This window comes from Mus musculus, chromosome 9 (assembly GCF_000001635.26).
Source record: "Mus musculus strain C57BL/6J chromosome 9, GRCm38.p6 C57BL/6J".
NCBI classification, from domain to species: domain Eukaryota; kingdom Metazoa; phylum Chordata; class Mammalia; order Rodentia; family Muridae; genus Mus; species Mus musculus.
Window position 1 is genome coordinate 15,297,611 of NC_000075.6, and position 19,578 is coordinate 15,317,188.

Consider the following 19,578-nt stretch of genomic DNA (forward strand, 5'->3'; position numbering starts at 1 on the left):
AGTATTCAGTTCCTTCCCTTAGTACTTTGAACTTGGCAAATTTCTGGAAGGGGTCTAAGCATTTAATAGATGAATCAACTATAAAGCCTAAAAAGAGGCTTACTTAATTTTAAATTATGAATGTGATGTCTGAAAGTTGTAATAACAGCTTTTATTCATAGAGGAAAATAATACTGGTTTCTAAAAAAAGTGTATGACTGAACACCAAAAACTTTTTTTTTAAACTACGCACCTCTTACAGGAAAGGTAAATGGCTCCTTTGTTAAATCTGGGCAGTCAACCACTGAGACCTGGACATCAGCAAAGTTGTCAGTTAGCCCCTTCTGCAAAACTAATAAAAGACACACAAAGACGATATTGAACATTAGGTAAAACAATTGGCCACCAGATACTAAATCTTTCTTCAAGGTTTCTTTGTTACACTCATAATCGTAACTTGTATTATAAAAAAGACAGAGGGGACAGAGAGACAGACAGACAGACCAACCCCGGGCTTAAGTGCAAAGCATGTAGTCTCACTGACCTGCACCACTAACCCGGGATGCTCTTTGTTTTTTTAAATCTTTTCTTTTAACTTCTTGCAATCTTTTTAAAAAAAGATTTACTTATTATCATATTTATATGTACACTGTAGTTGTCTTCAGACACCCCAGAAGAGGGCGTTAGATCTCATTACAGATGGCTGTGAGCCACCATGTGGGTGCTGGGAAGTGAACCCAGGACCTCTGCAAGAGCAGCCAGTGCTCTTAACCACTGAGCCATCTATCTCCCCAGTCCCAGAATAATCTTACTGATGAATAAAATTAGACTTTAATGTGCTCAGAAGACATAATGTACTCTCTGACACATAAATACCCATAGTTACTAACTTTGGAGTGCTGATTTAAAGAACACTGGCCCCCATATTTGAAAGTTTAGTAACCAGGGAGAACTGTAGAACAGGAATTAGACCGTGTGGCCTTGTTGGAGGAGGTGTGGCCTTATTGAAGATTTATGTCCCTGGGAGTGGGCTTTGAGGTTTCTCTCTCTCGCAGCCAGCTGCCTGTGCATCTGGATGTAAAACTCTTGGCTCCTGCACCATACTTGTCTACTTCCCTCTATGATGGTCATGGACTAACCATCTGAAACTGTAAGCAAGCCCCAGTTAAATGCCTTCCTGTATAGGAGCTGCCTTGGTGTTTTAGCTGAGCCCTGGGTCCATCACTCTTTTTAATAATATAAGTTCAGGTTGAAAGTGTAACAAAGAATCTTTGAAGGAAGGTTTAGCATGTCTTGTCCTGGTGTTTCTTCACAGCAACTAACAGATGCAGAAAGGGAACAGACTGCACACAGGTGAGAGCTATTTTCCCTTGAGGGAATTTCAAAACACCTAATGAAAGGACTATCATGCCATAAGTTCAGAGGTGAGTACAGGTAAATAACGGTGTAAGCCAGAGAAGCCAGACAGAAGAGCAGAGACTACATGACCCCACTTTAAGTGTTCCAAAGGCAGGTGTCTAAGGTGACCTCCGGGGATAGAAAGGCTGACTGGAAGGTCCATGAGGGAGCCTACTAAGGTGCTGAGTATATATTTAATCTGAATGTCAAGTTATACGTGCTCACATAGGTACATGTGTTCACATTCTGCAATCACTATACTTTATTGTAGGTGCACTGTGCTGTAATACACATGTAGAAAAGCATAGTGTCTTAATATTCCAGAGCCTTTTTTCCCCCTAGAACTTTATTTTTATTTGTTTTTTGTTTGTTTGTTTGTTTGTTCTTTTAGACAGGTATCTTCCTGTGTATCCCTGGCTGTCCTGGAATTCATTACATAGACAAGACTAGTCCCAAATTCATAGAGGTCTTCCTGTCTCTGTTCAAAGGACATTTTTTTGTGTGTGTGTGATAACAAAACCATAGTTTTTATTTCAACAATATCTATAGTTCTTTTTGTTGTTGTTCTTTTATTTAAGATTTTTTTTCACTTTTTTTTTAAAAAATTAAGTATTTTGTTCATTTACATTTCAAATGCTATCCCAAAAGTCCCCATATACTCCCTCCACCCCCCTACCCACCCACTCCCACTTCTTGGCCTTGGCATTCCCCTGCACTGGGGCATATAAAGTTTGCAAGACCAAGGGACCTCTCTTCCCAATGATGGCCGACTAGGCCATCTTCTGCTACATATGCAGCTAGAGACACAGCTCTGGGGTACTGGGTAGTTCATATTGTAGTTCCACCTATAGGGTTGCAGACCCCTTTAGCTCCTTGGGTACTTTCTCTAGCTCCTCCATTGAGGGCCCTTTGTTCCATCCAATAGCTGACTGTGAGCATCCACTTCTGAAACAATTTTTTTTTCTTTTTTTTTTTTTCTGAGACAGGGTTTCTCTGTGTAGCCCTGGCTGTCCTGGAACTCACTTTGTAGACCAGGCCTGCCTCTCTGCCTCCAGAGTGCTGGGATTAAAGGCGTGTGCCACCACCGCCCGGCCCTATTTATCTATTTTTAATATGTATGAGTGCTATAACCACATGTATGTCTGTGCACCACCTGTGTGTCTGGTGCTGAAGGACGCTAGATGAGGGCACCGAATCATCTAGAACTAACAATTACAGACAATTATGAGTCACCATGTGAGTTCTGGGGACAGAACTCAGGTCATCTGAGTTCAGCTAGTGCTCTTAACCACTGACCCATTTCTCCAGCCCCAGCAGACTGTATTTAAAGAATATTATTACTGTCAATATTGCACAACTCTCTGGGTTCCTTTGCTAATTTTCATTGCATAAAGGTGGTAGCAACAAGATCACTATAAAAATTGATATGGTGGGTACTTCTGGAAGGATAATTTATATCACTATAAATAGTAATATGATGGTTACTTCTGGGAGAATAATTATATCACTAGAAATAGAGATATGGTCATTATTCTTGGAAGAATATTTTTTAAAAGATTTATTCATTTATTTTATGTATATGAGTACACTGTAGCTGTACAGATGGTTGTGAACCATCATGTGGTTGCTGGGAATTGAACTCAAGACCTCTGTTCTCTCTGGCCTAAAGATTTTTATTTATTATTGTATGTAAGTACACTGTAGCTGTCTTCAGACACACCAGAAGAGAGCATCAGATCTCATTACGGATGGTTGTGAGCCACCATGTGGTTGATGGGATTTGAACTCAGGACCTTCGGAAGAACAGTCGTTGCTCTTAACCACTGAGCCATCTCACCAGCCTGGGACTGGCTTTTAAGGTATTATTATGTGCAGTTTCATGTGATGCTAAGGATCTTGAATTAAACAACTTCTATTTTGTTAAGATCAAGATGGAATAAGAATTGTAAATGTTTATAAATAACACAGCTTAAAACATATACAACTTTGGTGTTTTCTTTTCTGAGACATAGAAATTTGGATTTTTTAAAAATAAAAATAATACTGAACAGTTACTGAAGCAAAAACTTCTGTATCAAAAGTCCTATTTCAATAAGCTATAGAGAGGTCATTAGCTGCGTGTGTACCTCAGGGAGCTTCTGGTTTTGTTTCCTGAAACAGTCCTTACATACCCAAAGGTTAGCCAGGCTAGTGGAACACACCTTTAATTCCAATACTCAGAAGGAAGAGGCAGGAGGATCTTTGTGAGTTAAAGGCCAGCCCGATCTACAGAGTGAATTCCAGGACAGCCAGGGATACACAGAGAAAGCCTGTCTCAGAAAAATCAAAATAAACAAACTAAAAAACCAGTCAGTCACCCAAAGCTAACATCATTTTTACCTTCAGCAAGCTCCTCCAGACTTGGCATGTGAAAGGAAAACTCACTGCAAGCCATTCTCCTTCCTCTCAGCAAGGCTGCTCAGACACCGCAGCTGTTGGCTGACCACCACGAGAGCTCACGGGGCACCAGCAGGAACAGTCCCGGCTCTGGAAATGAATGGTGGAGCTCAGTTACTTGATGAAGGCAAAGGCCACAGAGGTTTCATATCCTCAGAGTTCACTTACATAAGGAGGGCAAAGTGCCCCAAGGCCACTCAGAGTTCACACAACTTCCTGCCAGGTCCATGTGAGCAGGGCCGAGGGACCTCTGCCCTACAGGCTGTTCTTTCCTTCTTCCTTTTGATCTATTTTTCTGTTCCCTCCCTCCCTCCTCCCTTTCTTCTTCCTTCCTGGCAGTGTTCAGCTACATCCCAGTCCGGCACTGTTATATGAATCTGCTCTTTATACTTTTTTCCTTTCTGTTCTCATTTCTGTTTGTTTGGTACTGGCATTGAGCCAGGAGCTCAAGTAAGCCAGGGAAGCAGTTTCTCATGGAGTGCTGTACTTAGCCTAGACCTGAGATTTCCTAACAGACGGTCTAGGAATATGGTCTTCAAACAAAATATATGCACTAAGAATTACAAGTAATTAATTAGTTTTACAGTTGTGTGCATGTGTATGTAAATACAATGTGTATACTTCACAGTATTCGATCTCTTAGTCGATACTCTATATTTGACATTTAAGCTAAAAGTTAATTGTCTTAGAGTTATTCCACTGTTTTTTTTTTAAAGATTTATTTATTTATTATATGTAAGTACACTGTAGCTGTCTTCAGACACTCCAGAAGAGGGCGCCAGATCTCAATACGGATGGTTGTGAGCCACCATGTGGTTGCTGGGATTTGAACTCCGGACCTTCGGAAGAGCAGTAGGGTGCTCTTACCCACTGAGCCATCTCACCAGCCCTCCACTGTTTTTAATACTACATTTATTTGTGTTTGTATGTACATGCATGTGTGTGTGTGTATCCTTGTGCATACCTGTAGAGGTCACAGGACAACTTGTAGGAGTTGGTTTCTCCTCCACCGTGTGGATGCCAGGAACTGAACTCAGTCAGGCTTACTGGTAACTAACTTCACCCACTGAGCGATCATGCTGGCCTGACTACCCACCCTTATTATTTTTAAACAGAGTACAAATTTTATTCTAAAAGTAGACCTCAGTAATAACAAAACAACAAAGTCTGGCATTATAATAGTATAACAGGAGTTTGTTTTTTTTTTTTCCCTGAAGCTAAAAAAAAAAAAATCTTATTTCCTTAATTTGAATTATTCCTTTTATCTGTCATATTAATAAGAGAAAATTTTAGTTACCAATTGAAATGGAAACCTATGAATGATTAGATTCTGAAAGTCTTTTTTTACTTTAATTTATAAATAAATATACTTACTTGGTAAGTACTTTTAGCGTTCGATTAATCTGGTAACCTAATCAATCATAATCTTATATTTTCCAAAAATGCATGGCAAAAGCACTTCACAAAAAACCAAGCACATATTCATAGATTGGTACTTATGTCCCTGTTCAGGAAATCAGCCTTATAAGCAAGCTCAGTGACATGGCTAGAGGGAGTCAGGGAAAGAAAAGGAGATGGGCAGGGCGGAGACAGGCAGGGCCAATCACAGCACAGGACAGTCAAATCACTGAGGGCATTCCTGCCTCCCAGAGCACCATGGGAGTAGCTAGCACTCAATATTGTTAATGGAACACCTCCTTAATCAGAATGGTTGGGTTTAAAAGTGCTCACGCAGCAAATGAAAAGTGGGTCCCTCACTTATCCATACCCTGTCTACATAATGGAATTCCTCCAACTCACAGGTCCTGCCTCTGTGTCTCCAGTGAAGCACAATCATAGGTGGCTGACAAGGAAGCCTTGACCTGTGTGCTGAGAGTGGAGCTCAGTCCGGGTGGAAAGCAGTGTGTGCTTTTAACTGCTGAGCCAGTTCTACAGGCTCATGTTTCTTAGGCTTAGGCGTTTTAATAAATTATTTCACTAAAAGTATTTATTTGTGTGTATGCCACAACCCCCATGTGGAGGTCGGAGGACAGCTTGCAGGAGTCAGCTCTCTCTGCACGTAGAACCCCTAAGCCATCTCTGGCCTACGATTTCTATTTTTGACCATACTTTCAGAACATATATCTTCCATGAACGTGCCATTGTACATATTTAGCACCTTATATTTACAGTCTTTCTTTAAAGATATAGGATCCCTACATTGTCTCCACAAATCATCCTCCTGCCTCAGCCTCCAAGGTAGCTGAAATAGGTGACATTTACTTTAGTACTTTACCAAACATTCGTTTTTACTGTCTTTTAATTATTTAACACATATACTCGTGTGTTTCCAATGAAATATAAGTAATTATTGAAAATAGGTCCCAGCTGCTATAATCATACTTGAATTACTCTAAACATATTTTTCAATTGATTGTTTTTAATGGTTTAGAAGTAAAACATGCTAATTTTCTTTGAAATAGTTTAAGACTGATATATCATATACAAATCTAGCTTCCACACTCTTTACCCAGATGCCCCATGTTAACAGTCTATCACACTTTGTACCAGGCGTCCAGAGATATTGCCTAGTATACAGACATGCCCAATCTGCTCAATGAGCAGTGTGTTAATCCAATGCTGATTGCTTGATTTTACTTTATTTTTTGTTGAGATAAGGTTCACTATATGGCCCAGGCTAGTCTGGTACTGTGCTCTTCCTGTTTGGATCCCTTGAGTGCTGGGCCAGTTCGATGTATGTACTACCACACCCAGTCTTAGTATAGCTCAGTATATAGTGAGGAAAATGAAAGCACTTTAGATGATTATACTTGTAGTAGAATAATAGGAATAATAGGAATTCAAATTAGAGTAACACCCCCCTTTTGGAGACAAGATTTTTCTGTCTAGTCCTGTCTGTCCTGTAGAACTCATTCTGTAGACCAGGCTGGCCTCGAACTCACAGAGTACTGGGATTAAAGGCATGTGCTACCACCGCCCAGCAATATCCCTAATTTTATACTTTCTACTTTCTTAAAAGAAAATCAGTTTGTTTTATATTCCTACCAAAATAGAGACAAAGTCTAACCATGGGACTCTCCAGACCGAATAACTGGTTTAGAAATGTACGTTTGTGTAGATGACGGCAGGGGAGAACACGTGTGTGCAGAGGTTGGAGTTGGAATTAGGAGCCAAAGGGAATGGTTTCCATCGATAGTCAGAGCTGCTCCAGCACAGCTTCCAGCCAGATGAAGGCAGATATTTACTTTCCTGATGTAAGTGGTGGGAGCCAATGGCTCAGACACAGGGTAGAGAAACGTGCAGGGGGAGAAACGACACGGAAAGCAACAGGCTAACGGTGACAATCATGCTGAGTGTCATGATTAAGGCCATCCTGTATTCAGAAATTGTCAGGCCCTTTAAAGTCCCTCAAAATTCTCAAATCCATGACAGACATATTGTACTTCTTACTGTACAGAAAAGGAAACAAAATTTATTCAAGATCATTCAGTTGTTACATGGCAGAAACAGGATTCAAAAGCAGGTTCAAGCCAGGCATGGTGGTGCACATGTTTAGCTCCAGCACTGGAGGCAGAGGGCTGTAAAGGCAAGAGGTTCTCTGTGAGGTTAAAGCCAGCCTGGTTTACAAATCAAGTTCCAGGATCGTCAGGGCTACATAAAGAGACATGTGTCAAACAACAGCAGCAACAACAACAAACTCAAAGGCAGGTCTGTAAATCCAGAATGCACCCCACCCTAAGCTGAATCAGCAGTGAAGAAATGGCCCCTTTGGCTGACACCAGGAAGACTTCAGAATAATCCTGCAGCACCAGGAGAAGTGCCCATCTTCCACCTAGAGGGGACTTCTCTCTTCCAAATATATTGCACACAATATATTGCTAATTATTAGGTACTTATGATATACCACACTTTTACGATATACTAGACTAGTAGGGTTCAAGCACAAGGCTGGCTTTACAGCTTTGCAAATAGTTCATTCAGTCACATAGGACCCTATATTCATACTGATCTAACCACACACACAGGTCTTTGTTTGCTTTTTTTGTTTTTATTTTTTTTTCTCCGTGGTGCCATGTACACTAGGCAAGCTCTCTATAATCCAGTTATATCTCTAGGCCAACAACTTTACATTTGAAATGTGTTTGTCTATGAGAACTCAAGGGATAGTAATATCTGCCCTCTCACCACAGATCTTGTCACGCACTCAATAAGGTGTTTGTAATGTTCCCTTACAACTTAGTCCTAGTGGACCTGCATGGGTGCAAAGCCAGAGTCAATGCTGCAGGATTCCACAGACTGTTGGACAGTGTGTGCAGGGGTCAAAAAGTAGAAGGTGCCGGGCGTGGTGGCGCACGCCTTTAATCCCAGCACTCGGGAGGCAGAGGCAGGTGGATTTCTGAGTTCGAGGCCAGCCGGGTCTACAAAGTGCCTTCCAGGACAGCCAGGGCTACACAGAGAAGCCCTGTCTCGAAAACCAAAAAAAAAAAAAAAAAAAAGTAGGAGGCAAGTGAGGACACAGGGACAGTACAGAAATCCATAACACATGCCACCCTTAGTCTGACAGAGAGCTTGGCACACTGCGGGCTCAGTCACCACAACAAATCGACGCTCACCTGGCCCGCAGTGTCCTCCCACTTGCAGGAAGGCCTTCTTTCCACTCAGGTTCGAACACAGGTTTAGTCTCCTGCCAGTCTTTTCTGATAGCTCTAGGCCAAGGGAGAGCCGGGGTACCGCCCCTCCCGGAGGCCCGCCCACCACACGCACAGCCACGCCCACCAACGTGTACTCACGCGAGATTTCGTCCTTGTCCTAGTCCGGCTGCTGGGCGCCGGGAGCGCTCTTTTCGACGCGGCGGAAGAGGTAAGCGGTTGTTCACTGTGGCCGCTCAGGTCTGCTGCGGGCGACGGGGCCGCAGGGCGGGGTTCTTTGGGCTGCGGTCCGCGCGGAAACGGCGCTCTTGTAGGGCCAGAGCAGCGGGCCGGAATCCCGCCATCCGCAGGCCGCACGAGGCTCCGGGTCGCTGTTGGGAGAGGCCGAGGTGTTCTGGGCCTGGAGGGCGTTTTTAGTGCCGTGTAAGGGGTCGCGTGCTGCCTGCGCACATCTCTTAGGTTACGTTCCGAAAGGGTCTTGCAGCGGGCCCACGGCGCATAGTCGACGCAGCTCACCACGTGGCCTCCAAAGCTTGTAGTCTCGGAACTGTAAAGTAGCGTACAGGTGGGAGTGATTCCTAGGAATTATCTTTGATTTACTCACAGGCATATCGTTGGGGCGACCGGGTCAACCTTAAATTTCAGTTTTGGTGGGTTAATTTAAAAAAGCAATTCATGTAGCGGGCATTTTGCAATCTAAGGTCGTAGTCACCCTGTTTTTCTTATCCTCGAAAGTTGTGATTATTTTTAGTTCTAGGATTTTGTGTAGCCTAGGAAAACTGTAGTCTTTTCTCCTTTAGTACATATGGCCGTTTTGCCTGCCTAATATTTCTACACCACGTGCACGCAGTGCTCACAGAGCCCAGAAGAGGACATCGAATCTCTTAGGACTGCTTACAGCTATTTTTAGGCTGGCATGTGAGTTCTGGGAGTCTCATCTTAGTCCATTGACAGTATTCTATTCATTTCTTTTTTGGGGGGGGAGGTTTCGAGACAGGGTTTCTCTTTATAGCCCTGGCTGTCCAGGAACTCACTTTTTAGACCAGGCTGGCCTCGAACTCAGAAATCCTGCCTCTGCCTCCCGAGTGCTGGGATTAAAGGCGTGCGCCACCACGCCCGGCCATTGACAGTATACTTAACTGCTAGGCTATCGTCTCAGCCATAATCTAAAGGTTCTTTTACACGTTGTTAGGATTACAGGCCTGTGACCATTTGATCAGTAGTGATTTTTGAGCCACTATCGCCATATCCCAACTACCCGAACTCTGTTTCAGTGTCGAGTTCGCAGCCCAGATTGGAATTAGAAATGCTACTGTGAGGCTAGGTGGTGGTTAAAGCCATGTCGGGTTTTGGGGGTAGATTTAGTGAGAAAACAAACTGCATTGGAATGTGGCTTCTTGTTTTCACTCACATATTTAAAGAAAACTATGCCATATGTGTGAGGGTACTCTGGAAGACAAAAGATCACTAACAGGGAGCTGGAGTTAACAGGAGATTGTGAGCAACCCGATGTGGATACTGGAAACAAGCCCACTCAGAGGCTTTAAAGTAGATATAAAATGTACTATCCATAGGGATTTTACAGAAATTCACACAGTGGGAAGGAGTATGCTGAACTTAGACTGCTGGTACATCATTGAAATCTGTGATTGCAGAAAATTGGGAAAGGCCGCGAAAAGTGATGGCTCAATCAGAAGTGAATTCTGTCTGTGTGGCATCGGATAGAGCTGGAGATACTGGAGACCAAAGGTAAGGTAGCTTTTGTGGGTAAACTAGAGATTCAGTCCAAATGTTCAATTTATTTTTGAGACATCTCAGTAGATAGAGCCATGGCTGCCCTCACCCAGGTAATCCTGCCCATCTACCTCTCAAGAGTTGGGATTAAAGGCATGTTACCACACCCTGCACTCCAGCAAGTTATTTGTAATGCTTGTACTTAAAATAGATAGAGAGAACCTCAATTAGCATTTATATTAGCTTGACAGTTTGATTAAAACTGTATAATTCTACCAACCTGAACATGTAGGAATGGAACATAGTTTATTTTTTCCAAGAAAACTACATTTGGGGGGCTAGTTCTGGTTTTATTGGCCCATTTTTGTTTAGTAGGTAGATAGTGGAAGCTTTAGTGATTAAGTGGTGCTTTTGAAAGTTAAAACTGAACATTTTAACCAACTGTCTTGTTTTAGATATAATAGTAAGTACTAGTGGTTAACTGGTACTGAATCTATTCTAAAATGCTGGGTATGATTTTAGGGGGTTGATCTTTGAAGAAATGCACTTTGAAATTTTAACATGGTTTTTAGGTTTGTCATGCTTTTGTCTGGTGTTCTAAGGGCAGTAAAGGCTGTTGGAGCTGTGAACTGAAGGAATGCATGATTGGGAGCATGGCCTTGAAACTCGGGGAGGATTATAGCTAATGATAACTGATGCAGTTTCATTTTTGTTTTAGTGATGACTCCTCTGATGGCAGCTTATTTAAAACTCAGTGTGCTCCTTCACCTATACAAAAGCAAAGACACCCTACTGTGAAACGTGTTACTTTACCTGCAAGTGTTGAAACAGATTCATCAAGTGACTCTTCTATAGAACCAAGGCCTCTGACTTTAAAGGCTATTTTTGAAAGATTTAAAAAAAAGAAACGGAAAAAGAGGAAAAAGAGAAAATATGAGCCAAAATTAAGACCAAGAGGAAGACCAAGAGGAAAACCATCGGGAACGAGGATCACTAGAAGGTCGCAAATAGATGCAAAACAAATTAAAGACAAAGGAGCTGTGTTTCCATTCTTAGAATCTGAGAGTGGAAGAAAACCTTTACCTTGGAAGAAAATTTTAACATATGAGGTGAGTTTTTTTTTTAAATGTAGGTGAATACATTAGGTAAGATTGAATGGTTTGTTGGCCATTCTTAATTGTTTGAGGGACACCTGAAACAGATTGTTACTTTTAACAATAGTGACATCCATATAAAGTGCTCCAATTTTCATCTCTTGCATCACTAGAGAAATGTGCACAAGCATATTTATCAGTGTGCACACAGATTTATGGAGTTGTACTCCAGCTGGGTCCCTTGAGGTCCCTTATATTATCTCTAGACTATTCTGAAGCACACCACACCCAGCTTGCTTTCAGCAGTAGTCAATCCTTTGAGTACAGGCGAGAGAGAAGGTATGGTACCATTTAAGGCCCACTTTTAGAAGTCCCAGGAAGGGCTGGAGAATAGGACCATGAAGGAAGCTGCTGGTCCTGGGCATTGTTAGCCTAGGACCTCTTGCTCAGAATGGTAACACCCACCCACAATCTAGGCAATCATACAAAGATCCTCTGTTGAGGATCCCTTCTAGGGTAATTCAGAGCTATGCCAAATTGACAGTTAAAAGTTAACTAGTCAAGGGCTAGAGAGAAAAACCCAAGTACCCAGATACTACTTAGGTTTCTCAAATGTTTGAGTATTAACTGTTGAATGGTTGCAAGTGGTCGGAAAATGTAATCAGTGATTAATGTCTACTTTGTATTTATTTGTGTATGCACGTGCAGACATGGCAGAGCTTGCCAGTTTGGGTTGTCTTCCTATTCACCTTGTTCTTATTGTCTTTACTACCCAAGTCTGGAATTACAGTAGAACCATCATGCACATAACATTTACGTGGTTTCTGTGCTCTCACATCTGGTCCTTTTGATGAACGGCAAGCCATTGTTTATTTAGCCTCTTGGTACAGTTTCAAACTTGATTATAATTAGTATATGATGTTTTAATATTTAAGGAATTGTGTGTTCTAACTTGCAGCAAGCTGTTGCAAGAGGATTTTTTCACCACATTGAAAAACTCAAGTATGAACACCACCTTAAGGAATGCTTGAAGCAAATGCATGCTGGGGAAGATTTAGAAAAGGAAGACCTTGACAGTCGGAGGCACAAATACATGGATGATGATGGTTCACTTTCTCCTATTGAAGAGCCATTGTAAGTTGGATCTTGAAGGGCAATTTATGGGGTTTGTCATATTTAAGCTAATTTAAAGACAGTCTCACTACTGTACAGCTTTGGCTAGGGTTGAACTCATTTACCTGCCTCTCAAGTGCTGGGGTGGGTGTGCCATCTATAAAATGAAGATCCTATAAAATTCTTCAGTAGTAATCGTAACTTCTAGTCCATTTAAGATTGTTTAATCTGAGGTAATGTGCACAGGACATCAGCTTTGGGAGGATTATTTTTCTTTGACTATAGGTTTCAATGGTATCAGAATACTAGGTAAGATTTGTGACACATTCCATTTAATGTTACAGAACTGAAGATGAAGCAACAAATCCTCAGGCTGAATGTGATATCAAGTTGGTTGTAAGTGGCTGATTTTTATTGTTTCATTTACAGAATGTACAAGTTGTATACTATTGAATTTTTGTTTAAGAGTGGAACTACTATTTAGGCTATTTGATAACCAAGGATTTTTTTTTTTTTTTGTGACTCTTCCTCTTAGTCCCAAGTGTTGGGGTCTGAAGCCTTGTCCACATTTATATTTATGCCAAGGTATCATACTGCTGAGTTATAACGCTAGCTTTGAATATTTGTAGGATATTGAGGCCAGAGGTTAGACTGGCCTCTTGAGACCTCAAACCAGTGGATTAACCTACCAGCATGGTCTTTGCTCCTGCTATTGGCTTACAAAATGTGTATCTCTGCCTGGCTCCAGTCTTAAGATTTTTTTTTTTAAACTCAGTATTATGTTTTGTTTGCATGTAAGTATACCAGGTGTATGCCTGGTGCCTGGAACTGGTAGGTGCAAGGAATTGAATCTTAGTCTTAATTAAGAGAAGAAGCCAGTGGGCTGGTGAGATGGCTCAGTGGGTAAGAGCACCCGACTGCTCTTCCGTAGGTCCAGAGTTCAAATCCCAGCAACCACATGGTGGCTCACAACCATCCGTAACAAGATCTGACTCCCTCTTCTGGTGTGTCTGAAGACAGCTACAGTGTACTTACATATAATAATAAATAAATCTTTAAAAAAAACAAATAAAAAACATTCAATTTAATATGTAAATGTTAATTGTTAAAACTTTAAAAAAAAAAGAGAAGAAGCCAATGTTGTGGCTTATTTTGTGCTGTTTATTCTATACTGTTTTCTACTTAACTGTGTGAGTGCTTTACCAGCATGTATACCTGATTAATGGAAGAGGGCACCAGGTCACATTTACCATATGGTTGCTGAAATTTAATGCAGTACCCCTGAAAGAACAGCCATTGGTGTTTAACTGCTGAGGCATCTTTCTAGCCCTGAAAAGCCAGTATTTTTAACCACTGATCTAGCTTCTGATAAAATAATAAAGAACTTTTAGCTAATCTGGTGTGCTGTCAAATGAGAAAATAGTGCTGGTATAGTAAGGAATATATTTGCACTCACCCATCAGTGAGTTTAGTTACTAGTTTTTTTGTTTTTTTTTTTTTCTATTAAATGCAGGAAGACAGTTGCTTCATAATAAGTTCAGAATTCTCAAGGAAGAGAAACTTGGAACAAGAGAAGATTAAGAAAGAATCTACATTTTCTAAAAAAGCCAAAGATGCCACACACAGAGAGAAAGGGCACAGAAGAACCTTGAAAGGAAATGAACATGTGACTATTGAAGAAGGTAAAGAACATAGATAACAGTGTATGCCAAGTAGATCAAGAACTAATCTGGGGAAGAAGATAAACTTGCTGGTGGAACGCTAATAAATACTTAGTAAAGCTTTTTTCGTTGCTTGATTTCAGAGTAAGAAATACTATAAGGATTATTTTACTACTATAGTAAACATGATTGTGATTCTGGAAGGAAAATGCTAACAATCCTATACATGTCTAGATTCAAGACCCCAGCCTCGCCCTTTTGCTCATCTGCAGAGCAAGGTCATGAAGAAAGGAGAGTTAGAGTATCTGGAGGTTCACCACCTCTGTGGTCTGTCGCAGCCACTATGACTATGAGGAGGAAGAGATGATTTGAAAATTGGATTAAACTCCTGGACTCTTATACTAGAAAAAATAAACTAATGATAAAACCCAGCCTCTTAAGTGCTTAGCCCAAATTATTTCATATTTGTGTGTTTTGCCTACATGCATATGTGTGCAGTACCCAAGATCAGAAGGTATCTGTGCCTGGAGATCTAAAGTTACAAGATGGTAATTAGCCAGCCATTGTTGGTTATGAATATGATTTCCTTTCCTATTCATAGATGGGCAGTGGTGGCGCATGCCTTTGATCCCAGCACTTGGGTGTCAGAGGCAGGTGGATTTCTGAGTTCAAGGACAGCCAGAACTATTCAGAGAAATAAAAAAAAAGTTATTATCTGAGCTTTCTCTTCGAACCCACACCCAGGTTCTGTCTGCAAGTCTTAAGTCAAACAAGTGCTTATCTTCCCCAAGGGGGGTTTGAATATTACCACTGTTCCTACTGTCCTATTGTGGTCACAATTGTAAAACTGGCTGTGTCAGATATGGACAGCTTTGATAGCACTTGTGTTTTTGTCAGCTGTTGGACAATGGCCAGTTGAACAGGTGCAAAAATATAAATCCTCTTGCAACCCAGAACTCATTGCTCAGTATGAGTTTTGATATATACAAGAAGGAATATAAGCACAAAGGTGTTATTGATGAACTTGGTTCTAGCAATATCATATATAGTTTACCTTATAAAGGTAATGGAGTAGATGGATATTCCTTTTTTTTTAAAGGCTTGTCTTGATTATGAAGTCAGAATTGGAAGATACCCATGAATGGATGTTTGTTTCAGTGTTGTAAGTAGCATGTAAATTTACATCTTCGGAGTTATGTTAACTTTCAGTGATGCTAATTCTATGAAAGTTTTAGAGTGCTCCAACCCCTCAGTAAATCCTAGAACATTAGAATCAATAATTTGAACTGAAATAGGTATGTTTAGCAGAAGAACACAAAAATAAGGCTTTAAGGTCTTATACTCAATTTACAATATTATAAACTTCTCAAGCATGGTACATCACAAATACAGTGTTTGAAAAGTGAGTTAACTAAGAATCAGACTGCCACTTTATTTAGTTTTATCTATCTGCCTGATGTAATTGTCTCTGAGCCTTACTGCCCATCTGCTAAAGAAGGCCTATCCTTGGAAGCTTACAATCTGATGTAGGTTTAGAATGTTTTCAGCCTTGGAGACTTTGCTGAAAAAGCTCACCCTTGATATTGTCTGGTTTACCTCAGGTGTTCTGGCTCATTCCTTCAAGCTGACTGATTCATTCTGACTTCTGCCTCAAACTACCTTGCAATCTGTTCTGATCTGGGCTCTTCACTCTTGGCTCATTCTGTATTCACCTGTGTCTAGCTTGATCTCTCTTAACCTGTCTTTGTAAAGTTCTCCTAGTAAAAATTGCCTCTTGCCCTCTTACGTTGCTTCTCTTCTGACATTTGGGCATATCTTATTCTGTTAAATCTTTTTCACTTTGTCTGCTACTCAATTAGACATCACTTTCATGGGTGCTTTATCTTTCTTCATTGTTTAGGATTAAAGGTATGTGCGTGTCTAATTCCAGCCAGCACAACCATGTTGCTGGGTTAAAAAAAATCACTACAGTAAAAGCAGTAAAAGTGAGCTTGAGAGTTCAGCACTGTAAGAATGCAACCTTGAGTTTAAGCTAGGCAAAATTCTGAGATTACAATGTGATTTCCTATTCATAGATGTCCATATAAAAGATGGCTGGAGAGCTTCACAGTTGTTGAAATGATTGCTTTTGAGGTCTATCCCGACGGGGCTTCCCTAGTAGCCAGACGTCGTTGGAAACGCCTCATACAGTAACTTGTGGTTTTACTTGACTCACAGGACTGACTGTTAGGTCTGTGGGAAGGAACTACAAGACAGCTAACAAAGTATAAAACTGATGTGTTAATTTTGTTTTGTTTGTTTGTTTTTAACTTTAGGCACTGGCACTTCCTTCATAAAGATTAGAGTTGTGAGTGTGAGGTAAGTTTTAGTGACACTAATTTTGGGAAAAGATAGTTCCAGTTCAGATGATGAATTCAACTGTTCAACTGCTGAATGAGCCAAACATGAACTAACATTAACTCTGACAGAACTGGCTGCAGCTGGTAATCATAGTAACCTTGGCAGTTTTTATAACTGAAATGACAGCCTTTTTAAAAGTCATGTGTTGTTCTCTAGGAATGGATATGAGAAGACCCTAAAGAGATGTTTGGTAAGTAACTAGTTTTGTTTTTTGTATAAAGAATTGTAGATCTCCAGGTCGCATGTAAGTTCTCAGAAAAACATTTGCTATGTGTACAACCTAGAAAGTCGTCCTCACTTTGCTAGGCTAGTACAAGTACATCACTCAAATGCCAAATCAGAATAACTAGAAATGTTCATTCAGTAGGGATAAAAAGATACACCATGTACTAGTCCCACACCTAAAATTCTATGAGTTGAGAGTCTGAGGTGAGAAGTTTCAAGTACAATCTGAGAAATGGAAACTTTGTCTCAAGATCAAATTCTTGGCTGGGTAGCTGGCACAGTAAATATAAGTTCAAAACCCTAGCAGCCAGGCACGTATGATGGCTAAATCTGGAAGCTCTGATTTTAGTGAGAAGCCTTCAGTGAATAGTATTTGGAGTGCTCAGGGAAGGTAATCTATTATCAGTGTGTGTGTATGTACATGTACCCAAAAGAACATTAATCCTTTTTGAGCAATTTTCCCATTGGGGGAATTTTAGCTGAGATGGAACTCTCATGCATAAACTCAATAGCTGAAAGTCTACCCAGTAAAGGGCTTAGGATTTTGCACTGCATGGTATCTGCACTCAGCAGTTCTTTCCTGTTGGGTGTTCAAAAGACAGTGCTATAGAAACTCACTATCTGGCATCGTTGGTTTCTTGGCTTTGTGCATGTTAAACCTGGTATTTCTAATGATACAGTTTTTCATATGTACATAAATTTTTGTATGTAGGTGTGTCGGGGAGGGCAGAACAACTTGCAAGTTTGATCTCAATGTGGGGGTCTTAAACTACCTGGTCTTAAAGCTTTCTCTTCTTCCTAGGGTGACACGAGTGAACCCTACCCTAAAATGGTAAGGCATTATTTTTCTTTTTCTTGCTGTCTTTACTTACTAGATGCATCATATATGAGCCTCATTGTACATAAGAATGGGCATTGTTGGTCATTGTCCAGAACTGGTCGATGTGGCTAAATTGAGATACAGGTCATGCTTCCATCACAGCAGATACATTACAGTGGTGACAATGAGACCTGTAACATTTGTCTGTTACACTCAAGTATGTTAATTCATTTTATAATAATTTCTTATGATCAATTTTGTAGGTTTAAAGATAACATGAAGGGTCCTTAAAATAAATTGAAGAAATCCTCAAATCTTCTGGTAAGATGTTAACTCTGAAACCACATGTGAGATGAGGTAATTCTGAAATTCACTGCCAGGTTTGAAAAACACTACCATAAATGATGTTGTGATGATGGGCAAAAATGTTCAACTGCTCTGAATGGGCTGAATGAAAGTAGCCTTTCTGAACATCTATATTGGATAGGTCCACGTATGCAGACTTGGTGACTCATAGGTGAGCAAGATAGTCTAGCTTCACATAGCCCATCTGGGTATGAAGTTACAGTACTGTAGTTATTAGGGTATCATGTGCGACATTCATTTCCCCCTAGTTTTATTTAGCACTCAAAATCAACCTCTATAATTCTTTGAAACAAATTTCCTCCCTTGTTAATAACTTAGAAGTAGCCAGGCAGAGGCAGGCGGATTTCTGAGTTCGAGGCCAGCCTGGTCTACAGAGTGAGTTCCAGGACAGCCAGAACTATACAGAGAAACGCTGTCTCATTAAACAAACACAAAAACCCTTATAAGTTGCCGGGCAGTGGTGGCGCACGCCTTTAATCCCAGCACTCAGGAGGCAGAGGCAGGCGGGTTTCTGAGTTCGAGGCCAGCCTGGTCTACAGAGTGAGTTCCAGGACAGCCAGGACTACACAGAGAAACGCTGTCTCATTAAACAAACACAAAACCCTTATAAGTTGCCGGGCAGTGGTGGCGCACGCCTTTAATCCCAGCACTCAGGAGGCAGAGGCAGGCGGGTTTCTGAGTTCGAGGCCAGCCTGGTCTACAGAGTGAGTTCCAGGACAGCCAGGACTACACAGAGAAACGCTGTCTCATTAAACAAACACAAAAACCCTTATAAGTTGCCGGGCAGTGGTGGCGCACGCCTTTAATCCCAGCACTCAGGAGGCAGAGGCAGGCGGGTTTCTGAGTTCGAGGCCAGCCTGGTCTACAGAGTGAGTTCCAGGACAGCCAGGACTACACAGAGAAACCCTGTCTCAAAATTAAAAACAAAACAAAAACCACACACACAAACCCTTAGAAGCTGTCAAAGACAGATAAGAAAGGCAAGTAAGGGTCATTTTTATAATGGTCATTACCAAGGCTTCTAGAATGCAGTTTCTCATTTGCTGTGGACATGACCATAGACAAATTCCCATGAGGTTCTTCATATGCTGTTGGGAACATGGTGATGGCTGGATGGGGTGGATGGCTGGCTGACTGGGACATTTGAGGAAGGTATGTATATGGAAGGGGCTCCCATATACATACAATGAAGGTCATTTCAAAGAGGGCTTTTTGGGCTATAAAACCCACAGCTCTTAACGCTGTGACCAAAGATTGATGTTCTTCACAGAGAAAATCCTGCACTGTTTTGATAGTGCTGTGTTTTTCTGAGAAGATAACATACCCTGAATCACTTAACATACACTTAACACACCCTGAATCACTTAACTCATTAACACATCTCTCATTGTCTTCTCTTTCAGGTGACCTGGATGGACAGCAAAGGAATCAAATCCCTCAAATAATTTATTTGACTTAAATTAAAAATAAATAAATATATACAGTAAAAAGAACCTTTTATAGTTTGTATGTATTTTGGGTCTGGAGTTTCTAGTGTTTTATTTCAATTTGTACTTTGAATGAAAGGTCATCCTTTTTCTTGCTTTCATTCTCTTTGCTGTTTCACCCCAGCTAACTGCCTGTGCAACCTGTAAGAGAAATTTGTGGAATTAGGCTGGTAATATTAGCAAAATAATTAGTGCCCTGAAGACAGCTTTTTTTCT

General features: G+C 40.9%; 3 protein-coding genes, 7 non-coding genes and 1 pseudogene across 41 annotated transcripts in view; 9 read left to right on the plus strand and 2 right to left on the minus strand.

The window, feature by feature from the left end:
- 4931406C07Rik (RIKEN cDNA 4931406C07 gene) overlaps positions 1–8,838 on the minus strand; it is a 23,112-nt gene extending 14,274 nt beyond the window's left edge. Inside the window, exons 1-3 of one of the 6 annotated variants that reach the window (NM_001199484.1) lie at positions 8,604–8,838; positions 3,757–3,903; positions 233–331 (exon numbers count right to left, since the gene is read on the minus strand). In NM_001199484.1, coding sequence (NP_001186413.1) covers positions 233–331; positions 3,757–3,811 — 154 coding nt within the window. In that variant the 5' untranslated portion in view covers positions 3,812–3,903; positions 8,604–8,838. Of the gene's footprint in view, positions 1–232; positions 332–3,756; positions 4,079–8,426; positions 8,567–8,603 lie in introns of those variants that run through there. The other 5 variants (XM_030244585.1, NM_001199485.1, XM_006510596.2 and 2 more) reach the window with 5 other exon arrangements.
- On the plus strand, positions 8,343–19,387 carry Taf1d (TATA-box binding protein associated factor, RNA polymerase I, D). Of its 12 annotated transcripts, none has more exons than XR_870543.3 (13): positions 8,579–8,673; positions 10,118–10,211; positions 10,915–11,305; positions 12,249–12,424; positions 12,748–12,799; positions 13,917–14,085; positions 14,563–14,612; positions 15,164–15,226; positions 16,380–16,422; positions 16,621–16,654; positions 17,492–17,521; positions 17,773–17,866; positions 19,279–19,368. XR_870543.3 is itself a non-coding variant. In XM_011242620.2 (8 exons), exons 3-8 carry the CDS (start codon positions 10,144–10,146, stop codon positions 14,409–14,411), a joined length of 969 nt encoding a protein of 322 aa, XP_011240922.1. In that variant the 5' UTR covers positions 8,604–8,673; positions 9,263–9,380; positions 10,118–10,143; the 3' UTR covers positions 14,412–14,495. The 12 variants fall into 12 exon arrangements, 3 of the variants coding, with proteins under 3 accessions (XP_011240922.1, NP_083524.2, NP_081537.1); XR_870542.3 differs by having other exon boundaries at positions 17,773–17,830; XR_379141.4 differs by lacking the exon at positions 14,563–14,612 and having other exon boundaries at positions 8,343–8,673.
- Gm25500 (predicted gene, 25500) lies at positions 15,001–15,059 on the plus strand. Its single transcript, NR_106108.1, has one exon. It is a non-coding gene; the product is annotated as a predicted gene, 25500 (primary transcript).
- On the plus strand, positions 16,192–16,322 carry LOC115487282. Its single transcript, XR_003948472.1, has one exon. It is a non-coding gene; the product is annotated as a small nucleolar RNA SNORA18 (small nucleolar RNA).
- Positions 16,464–16,534, plus strand: LOC115487311. The gene has a single exon (XR_003948525.1). It is a non-coding gene; the product is annotated as a small nucleolar RNA SNORD5 (small nucleolar RNA).
- Positions 17,235–17,371, plus strand: LOC115487273. Its single transcript, XR_003948458.1, has one exon. It is a non-coding gene; the product is annotated as a small nucleolar RNA SNORA8 (small nucleolar RNA).
- Positions 17,579–17,711, plus strand: LOC115487278. The gene has a single exon (XR_003948466.1). It is a non-coding gene; the product is annotated as a small nucleolar RNA SNORA1 (small nucleolar RNA).
- On the plus strand, positions 17,912–17,985 carry LOC115487272. The gene has a single exon (XR_003948457.1). It is a non-coding gene; the product is annotated as a small nucleolar RNA Z40 (small nucleolar RNA).
- On the plus strand, positions 18,879–18,978 carry LOC115487281 (annotated as a pseudogene).
- Positions 19,066–19,198, plus strand: LOC115487276. The gene has a single exon (XR_003948464.1). It is a non-coding gene; the product is annotated as a small nucleolar RNA SNORA25 (small nucleolar RNA).
- Positions 19,304–19,578, minus strand: part of Cep295 (centrosomal protein 295) — a 40,936-nt gene continuing 40,661 nt past the window's right edge. For 14 of the 16 annotated variants that reach the window (XM_006510414.2, XM_017313423.2, XM_017313421.2 and 11 more), the window contains one exon: positions 19,311–19,503. In XM_006510414.2, coding sequence (XP_006510477.1) covers positions 19,487–19,503 — 17 coding nt within the window. In that variant the 3' untranslated portion in view covers positions 19,311–19,486. Of the gene's footprint in view, positions 19,504–19,578 lie in introns of all 16 variants that reach the window. The other 2 variants (XM_017313419.2, NM_176976.4) reach the window with 1 other exon arrangement.

Coding starts and splice junctions, on each gene's coding strand:
- Taf1d (XM_011242620.2), top strand. CDS start 10,144: ATGGCTCAATCAGAAGTGAATTCTGTCTGTGTGGCATCGGATAGAGCT. Junction 12,425..12,747: donor TCTCCTATTGAAGAGCCATT/GTAAGTTGGATC, acceptor TTAATGTTACAG/AACTGAAGATGAAGCAACAA. Junction 12,800..13,916: donor AATGTGATATCAAGTTGGTT/GTAAGTGGCTGA, acceptor TATTAAATGCAG/GAAGACAGTTGCTTCATAAT.